Source organism: Puntigrus tetrazona, chromosome 9 (genome assembly GCF_018831695.1).
Source record: "Puntigrus tetrazona isolate hp1 chromosome 9, ASM1883169v1, whole genome shotgun sequence".
NCBI lineage: Eukaryota > Metazoa > Chordata > Actinopteri > Cypriniformes > Cyprinidae > Puntigrus > Puntigrus tetrazona.
The window spans coordinates 899426-908240 of record NC_056707.1 but is presented as its reverse complement, the minus strand read 5'-3'; the positions used below and the strand labels follow the sequence as shown (position 1 = coordinate 908240).

General features: G+C 39.3%; 1 protein-coding gene across 1 annotated transcript; it reads right to left on the bottom strand.

Annotated features, from left to right (window-relative positions):
* Positions 1 to 319: 319 nt before the first annotated feature.
* Positions 320 to 8611, bottom strand: LOC122351660 (E3 SUMO-protein ligase RanBP2-like). Its single transcript, XM_043248885.1, has 3 exons — positions 8178 to 8611; positions 2131 to 2217; positions 320 to 637 (listed from the first exon to the last, which is right to left on the bottom strand). Exons 1-3 carry the CDS (start codon positions 8548 to 8550, stop codon positions 516 to 518), a joined length of 582 nt encoding a protein of 193 aa, XP_043104820.1. The 5' UTR covers positions 8551 to 8611; the 3' UTR covers positions 320 to 515.
* Positions 8612 to 8815: the final 204 nt, after the last annotated feature.

The window sequence follows — 8815 nt, the reverse complement described above, 5'->3', positions numbered from 1 at the left end:
TAATAATAAATGCGTCCTGAGATGTAACAATATATAGAGATTGTGACATTCATTTAACACAAACCATTGTATGTTGTCTCGTAGCATAATTGTGTTTATTTGTCAGCATTTGTTTCTCAGTTTCTGATAAGAATGAGGCAGAGTCTCTACCTATATCTATCTATCTATCTATGTATGTATCTATCTATCTATCTATCTATCTATGTATTATCTAGAACTTCTAAATAGTGCTGATTTTTTTGGTTTTCACTATTATTTTTCGAATGATTAGTACCTTCATTGTTTTTGTCATTACTATTATTCTTTTTATTAGGTCTATACAGTTATTTATTTATACAGTTATTTATTCAGTGTTAATAATTTCATGCACTTTAAATGAAAGTAAAATGAGAATGGTGCCCAGAAATAAAGTATTTGATTCTCATGTTCTCATATATCTCTATTTCAAACAATAAATATTTTTAAATGGTTTTAGATTAAAAAATAATTTGACACGAGGAGCACACAGACTCAGCTCATGGTCGGTCGTCGTCACTGCCCTCCTCTTCTGCTTCGTGGCTGGGTTTCTCTCTTTCAGTTTGTGACGCTGCGCTTTCAAAGACTTTGGCTCCTGCGCCTGGCCATGAGAAATTATCATCTGCAGAAATAAAAAGACACGATGAAAACACAAGACTCCCAGCAGCGGTATGATAACACACGAGCAAAGGGAAGCTAATTCATTAAGGGTGTTGAAAATCATGGATCATATTAGAATTATTAAATTATTTTGGGTCCAATGGCTTGTGTGTGTGTGTGTGTGTGTGTGTGTGTGTGTGTCGTTGAGGTAAACAATTATTTTAAAGTACATGTCCATTCTATCACTTACAATAAACAGAATGGTTTTATCTCATAGCGTTAAAAAATCTCCAAGAGAATACATCTGTCTAACCCTCAGCAGTCCGCCTTTACGTTGCAGTACACACTACAAAGTGTTCAAAACCAACACCGTCTCATGACCAATTCATGCGTATATTTAGGTTGTGGCAATATTTGTTGCTAATTTGTACAAATTCGTATGACCATACTCATACAATTTTCTATGATTTGTCTAATAGCCCAGTGATGTGTTTAAAATCAATCCTAAATGTAACTGGAAGACAGAGTAAGGACCTGAGGACTGGTTTGATACGCTCAGATTTTCTGGTTTTTGTCAGAATCAGCAGTGTTCAGGATAAGCTGCAGCTGTCTTGGAACGAGTTTCTCCAAGTCTTGACAGGAACCAAAACATCTAATTCTTGCAATGAGTTCATTTTGTTCTTTGGACCGTGACTCTGATCTCTGGCTCTTCGTCCTGTTCTGCCTGCTTACCTGAACTAAACACGGTTATTGACTGTGGCCTGTACCTGACTATGATGTAGTCTCCGATGTGCAGCTGCTTGCCTGGTGTTTGATCTTCACCAAATGCATTACGTGTTGTAACTTTACAAGACTTTTCTGCTGAAACTACTGTCTTATTTACTGATATCCTGTCATTGTCCTGCTTGGCAGCTCATCTACAGTTTATCTTTTTTTTGAGCATCTAAAATATCTTAGTCATATAACACACAGGCCAGGAGAGTCATGGCTTCAAGTAGTACTTTCTCACGTTCAGGATCACTGATCTCTCGGACCAACTGCACCATCTGTCAGGCTGTTGAGTTCAATAGCTACAGTCAACAGGTTACAAGCTACATATTAGTAATTCAGCTGTTTATGCTGGTAAACCTTCTACCTGTTTCATTGTGAAGTGTTCACTCCAAAGAACACGGTGCCAAGGACAACAATAAATAAAAAATAGCTCGCCTTCAACTTGCACTTAAATTCAAGGTATCCAATTCAATCTTGCAAACATCCAAATCAGAATTTTCAATGATTCACTATTTACATCAAATCCTCAGCACTTCTGACAACGGCTAGGGATTCAGACAGCAGCTCCCCCTAGCAGCGGTCAACACGCTTCACAACAAGCTTGATTGATGGGCGAACTGACCCATAACACAGAATTAGAAAAAAAATCTCTTCATCCCTCCATCAATACTCTTACAATCTAGTGGTAAGCTTGCTCAAACCCTGTGTGATGAATCAGACTGATGAAGCAGGAAACAGACTCACCTTTTTTACCAAATGATTTTTTTCCGAACTTCTGTGTCAGTTCTGTAATTGATAAGCCACCTGCAGATTTGAATCCAAAAGAAAGACCTGTGGGAGGAAAGCAAAAACTCAAGTCACATGCTAAACAGCATTCAGCAGATGATCAGCTTGTTTGAAAGTGTCTCTGACCCTGATCCTCGCTCACTAACTCACAGCTCATGTGCTCTCATCCTGTCCTGTCTAAATCATGTGTTCATAGAGCAACCACTGAAAGTTCTCATGGTTCAGGGGGTTATAATGCTGCATTGTACTTTCTGTGTTTAGGGTAGATTCTCCTCATCCAATACTAAAAACAGCTTCCTTTATATAGTGGTTCTCCATGGTTACTGTTCAGCACTGACCTGTATGAAACATAACAGACAACAATCAAAGACGAATGTCTTTATACAGTAAGAACAAGAGGTCATTGTACTACATAGAATCAGATGTGCTTTAAAGCAAAATCATTTATTGGTTTATGAGTCTTCATGTAATGTCAGTGACTGTCATCTGTCATTTTCACATTGTTCCTCTTAATAGCAAAAATCATGTACTTATGGTTAAAAATGTAAGCCGTCAGTGAAAACCTTTATTTGTGGAGGTCTTAAAATGGTCTTTAAAAATCCCGCAGAAACCCTTCTCAAACCTGGTCTAAAGTTTAAAGTCAGTGGTGAAATATTTATTTAGTCTTTGTTATTTAAAGAGCACATTAGTAGAAAATGTGCCTCGGGCGAGTTCACAGCATGCATTGAGTTATTACTCAAAGGGATGCGCACTGTTTGGTGAATAAATAAAAAATATAAGCACATTAAAATAAAAAACATAAAAAAACCAATAGAACACTATAATTAATGTCTTGTTCCTTATTATGTTTATTTCAACTTTTACCTTTACAAAAGGTTGTGAAATAGCCTGTGACCATTACAGAGTCTCTCTTTTTGTATCTACCCATACATGATGATAACGTGCATCGGTGATCTCACAGGCTGGCGATATGACAGAAAATTACCATATCGCCCATCCCTACTGCATGGTACTTTCTAGCATTTATCGCTCTCCTAGCGATAGCTACTTTATGGAGCCCTTCTGTATTAAATGGGATTATTTGTTTTGATTATTGCCGGTGTATTTCAGATTAGCCCTTGTTTTGCTGTTTTAGACTCCGTTTGCTCCTCATTTGAATTCATTGCTCACGTTAATGTATTATGGATTTACTGGATTTGACTCTTGTCAAGCCCTCTGGGTATTGTTCGAAACAATGAGTGGAAACTGTTGGAAACTTTTTTTAGCTTCTTTTTAAGAAGAGACCAGGAGATTCTTGGTAAAGCAGGAGTTCGTTTTTTTATTTCGTTGCTGTAGTCATCTGCAAGAAGTCTTCAAGAAATCTTTAAGAAAATCGTCAAGCAATCTCCAAGAAAATCTTCAAGAAATCTCCAAGAAACAAATCTAACCGAAACATGTTAGGTTGAAGTATATATGTTTCAAAGGGGGAGGAGTACACAGAGGTGGAGACCAGTAAAACAAGAGTATGCAAATGCGATCAGGAACTTAGCCCAGAACAGGAACTTTCCCGATCCTTGATCTATTTAGCATCCAGGTGTCATTCAAATGCATAGGTGAAACAAAAGGCACAGTTGTACCTTAGGATTAGCATTCACACTTGATTTAGGACACCTACCAGATGTTCAAGAAATGAAAGACAAAAGATAACTGTCTCGGAGCTTGGGCTTCCTGCTCTTAGAATGTAAATCACAATACACATTCAGCATATACTGTTATATTGGCGTCTGTGTTTAACCTTTTATAAATTTGTAATACAACAATCCCCCATTTGAGAGTTTTAATGACTCTCACATAACACAAATTTAATCCTTCTAAAATCCATTCTATAGCCTATGTTTAATAACATATGCTCCATCTTGCAGTCATGCAACTTGAAAAAGTTACAGGCACATATCTTATGTGTCTTTGCCTAGAATTGCTTAGGTTGTAATAGTTCTTTTCAGAACCATAACTCTTGACAAAATACGACATGGGTGGTAATATGTCGTACAAAACTACATGATGACACAATCATGTAGCATAAGAGTGGAAGTCCTGAAGTCCATGCCGTCTGAATAACTGTGACGTCTGTTTCCTGTAGTCCATTTCCCTGTAGAATCATTGGATGACTCTTTGTCCTCATGAAGCTTGTTCATGGATGTCTGAGGTGTAAATCAGGGTGCTGCATATGAGATGACCTTGCATATACACGGACCTGAAACACAAGAAAACAGAGAAACAGCAGACCAGCAGTATTCATGCATAGACATTTTTTAGACTTCTGGTGATCGTATAGTGGTTTAAATTTTGATGATCGTATAGTGGTTTAATTTTGATGATCGTATAGTGGTTTTGTTGACCTAGTCTTAAGTCATTTGACACCTATGGACCAGTGAGGTAAGGATGGACTAGTGGATGGGGAAAGGCCTATGAGGAAAATCTTCACGCAGGGGTTGGCCCCCGAGGCCTGTTGCGTTCGGTTCTTCCCTGGGCTCCTCACTGGTCTATGTGTCCTAGTCTGTCCCTGTAGGTGATTTGTAAACCATTATTGTAAAAACATCTTCATCCTCCAATGAAACATCAGTCATGGCAAACATCATAAAATAGAGGATAGGTGTAATTTGGAGTGTGCTGTAGCATAACTTTGAAGGCTGTGAGTGTACTTAACTAGCAATGGAAGGAGACACCTTAAATTAAGTACTTGCAGCCCTAACAGCTAACACCTGAGCAAACTGCTCCAACAGTTGGGTAAAGTGGGGGGGGGGGCTGCTTCAGAGTAGCTAGCAGACTAAGTAGGAGCTGGGTAAAGCTGTTAATTTCTCCTAAAGTCTTTTTGCTTTTCCTGCACTCTTTCATCCAGTGTCCAGATTTTCCACAGTAATGGCAATTGCCCTCCCTCTTAGGACATTTACCTTTCTGCCTGTTCTCAGTGTTGACCTTAAAGGATGCTGCTGCAATCCTTACTCTGGCTTTAACATCAGAGTCTCTTTCCCATGTAGCTAGTGTGTTAAGGTTAGTTCTGAGAGTTTTGTTAGACCAAATTAGATCTAGAAAAGGCAAGGCTTTTCTGTCCTCTGATAAAAGGCCATCAACCCACGTGCGAACGAGTGGTCCTTTATGATCCAATACCTTCTCTGGAGTGTCAGCTATTCCACTATATGCTGCAGCTGACTGACAAAACCTTTCAGTGTACTCACTTACAGTTTCATCTTTCTTCTGCATACAACTAGTGACCTTTGACCAATCCATTTTTGGTCCAACAATGTTCTTTAACTCTTTCAGAACTCCCTCTCTCAGTTCATCTTTACTGGCATGTTGTAGCTCCAAAGTAACAGCTGACTCAAAACTATTGAATTCAGATTCAGTTAGAATTTGTGACATCAGCTGTGTGATTTCTGCTAACGACATGTCGTAGAGACGCATTTTGCAAATTAAGGCTCTTCTAAATTCAGGAAAATTTGTGTGGGCTGAGGGTAAACTCTGGGATATTCTCTCTATATCTTTAGGTCCAAGCATTTTTGCAATTGATTGGACCTGGACAACAGAAGAGTTGGGAGGAAAACTTTCAATTCCCTCAATTCCCTGAGATCTTCTCCTAGCACCACATACCTTCACTGAATCTACAGACCCCTCAGTTACTGATGTGATGGCTACCTCAGTTTCAAGGAAAGCTTGCGAGTTAGGATAAGTGCTATCAGGCTGACTAACTTCCACCTCAGATTTTTCTGAAGCTTTGTTGCGATTTAATTTCTTTGCCAAAGCCGATATTCTAGCACATAGCTCTTTGTTCTGTTCCTCTAGTTCTGAGATGCGCTGAGATTGTTGTGAAGCTAGTGTTAAACCAAATTCCCTGTGGCAACAGATAATGCCTTTCAAATTGTTCTTACGTAAACATGCTCCTAAAACCTTTTTACACTCCTCTACAGACCAAGTCTTGTCTGGATGGATCTTACATTTCTGAGTTAGCTCTTGTCTAACTTTCTCAGTAATTATAAGGTTCATTTGCATGCCTAAAAGTGATTTGAATTCACTATCTGACCACAAAGGAGTTGTGAGACTACCTTTTTCAGTTGTTGGAATCAGTCTAGCATTCTTTTTGAACATTGTAGATTTTGTTTTTGTTACTTACACAAAGAAAACATTTAACGTCTCTCAACAGAGGGTACACTTGTTAACACAGATCAACTATGGTTAACCTTCTCTAACAAAGTAGAGGATAAAACAAACAATTAGCAAGTAATGCCAATCTTCCCTGCCTAAAACAGAGGATAAAGTCTTCCCTGCCTAAAACAGAGGATAAAGTCTTCCCTGCCTAAAACAGAGGATAAAGTCTTCCCTGCCTAAAACAGAGGATACACAAATATTAGCAAGTAATGCCAATCTTCCCTGCCTAAAACAGAGGATAACGTCTTCCCTGCCTAAAACAGAGGATAAAGTCTTCCCTAAAATGAATTTTTAGAGGATAACCTAGTTAACCAAACCCTACAGCTGTCTGTTAACTCTTCTCTCTGGCGCAGAGGTTTAAATGTACTGGTCTGTAATGGTTCTTTGGATAGAGTTACACTCACCAACCCTTGGTTGTACTGAAAGATTCAGTCTGGATCGAAGTCAGATCTTTGTTGAGCTTGAAGTTTCAGTCTGGATTCAGATGAGTAGCTCTATCCGGGTTCACGGCACCAAAACTGTTGGAAACTTTTTTTAGCTTCTTTTTAAGAAGAGACCAGGAGATTCTTGGTAAAGCAGGAGTTCGTTTTTTTTATTTCGTTGCTGTAGTCATCTGCAAGAAGTCTTCAAGAAATCTTTAAGAAAATCGTCAAGCAATCTCCAAGAAAATCTTCAAGAAATCTTTAAGAAACAAATCTAACTGAAACATGTTAGGTTGAAGTATATATGTTTCAGAAGGGGAGGAGTACACAGAGGTGGAGACCAGTAAAACAAAAGTATGCAAATGCGGTCAGGAACTTAGCCCAGAACAGGAACTTTCCCGATCCTTGATCTATTTAGCATCTAAGTGTCATTCAAATGCATAGGTGTTGTAGAGACTAAAACAAAAGGCACAGTTGTACCTCAGGATAAGCATTCACACTTGACCTACCAGATGTTCAAGAACTGAAAGACAAAAGATAACTGTCTCAGGGCTTGGGCTTCCTGCTCTTAGAATGTTAATCACAATACACATTCAGCATATACTGTTATATTGGAATCTGTGTTTAACCTTTTATAAATTTGTAATACAACAAAACAATGGGAGCACCAAGATTTTGAACTAACACAGAAGGCATTATCCAATAACCATCTAATAGATAGATAGTTTAGATACATAAAATTAAGGGTTATTTGCCTTCAGTCAAATCCTTGTTTGAGTTCCTTGATGTTAATGTAGAAGAAAGACAGAGGTGGAAGGTGTGATAAAATAAGTCAGAATGTCATCACCATTACAGTGAAAGTTGAACCCATAACATTTAAAATTTGTTAAACAGGTAATAGAGAAAGGCTCAAGTAAAAACCTTGAGGGACACCAGACCTGATAGATTTGGTGAATGATTTCTGGTCTAAGTAGGATAACCAATCAAAGACCATTTCTCACAGAGATTGTGTGCTATTAAATAAGCTTGTAACTTTAAGGCAACATTTTTTCCTAATATCTTAGAGAGAAAAGAGAGGTTCGAAATAGTTCTGTAGCTACTTATGGATGAAGATGACAGTCTGATTATTTTATTTTAAACAGAGATGCCGTTAGTAAGGCATGAACAGAGAGGTTCAGTAGCGGAAACAGAGGTATGGTGCTGATGGATATGAGGAACCGTGATTACTGTTTTCAAAAGCATCACACATTTGATCAGAACCAACTGCTACTAAATCTGTCATCAATCCTTCTTGTTGGTGAACCGTCGATGACTGTTGATGAACGTAGCACAAAGAACATACAGTGCATTCATTCAGCAAACCATTCACACAATCAGTGCCCTGAGAGAAGCTTCATTCACCTGTAGCTGTGCTGGAGTCGCTCTCACTGCTTGTCTTGGTGGAGAGGTCGATTGGACGCGTGTCTGTCTGACTCTCATCTGTGCCACTACCGCTCGTCTCCACAGCTGCTGCATCATGGGAAGGCTTTACCGGTGTGTCCTGAGCAGGTGCTGTGCTACAGACCGGACTCAGCTGGGCCTGCTTCAGCTTCTGGAGCTCAGTGCTGAAGTCATCCGGTCTCTCGGTCTCTGCTTCGGAGTCGCTGCTGACGCCGCAGAGGAAGGTAGGAGGCAGGAGGAGGCGTCTGGCTCTCTGCTCCTCGTCTGCAGTCGGACGCTTCTCCCACACCAGAGTCACCTCCGAGTCTACAGACACGAGAGACACGCTGCTCATGACAGGGCACAAATCTGATCAAACACCCAGAACCTGACCGGAGAGAAGTATCCCTGACCACAGCAACATGAAAAACCTGAAAATTTGTGTGCAATATAAATAAATAAATATATATTTTTAAATTGCACATTGTTTAATGAGGTGGGTGAGCTTGATGTGATTTGCAATGTTTGGCTGTAACAGAGTCTGGGTCTTAAAGCTGCTATGTGTAGAATACCTAGGTATCGCTACACTCCTAACATTTATCTATCTGACACCTTCTCTT

What these genes read in the sequence shown, in the direction of transcription:
- LOC122351660 (XM_043248885.1), bottom strand. Translation starts at nt 8,550, where the DNA reads ATGAGCAGCGTGTCTCTCGTGTCTGTAGACTCGGAGGTGACTCTGGTG. An exon ending in CGACTCCAGCACAGCTACAG is followed by an intron (nt 2,218 to 8,177) that starts GTGAATGAAGCT and finishes TTCCTCCCACAG; the next exon opens with GTCTTTCTTTTGGATTCAAA. An exon ending in AAAATCATTTGGTAAAAAAG is followed by an intron (nt 638 to 2,130) that starts GTGAGTCTGTTT and finishes TTATTTCTGCAG; the next exon opens with ATGATAATTTCTCATGGCCA.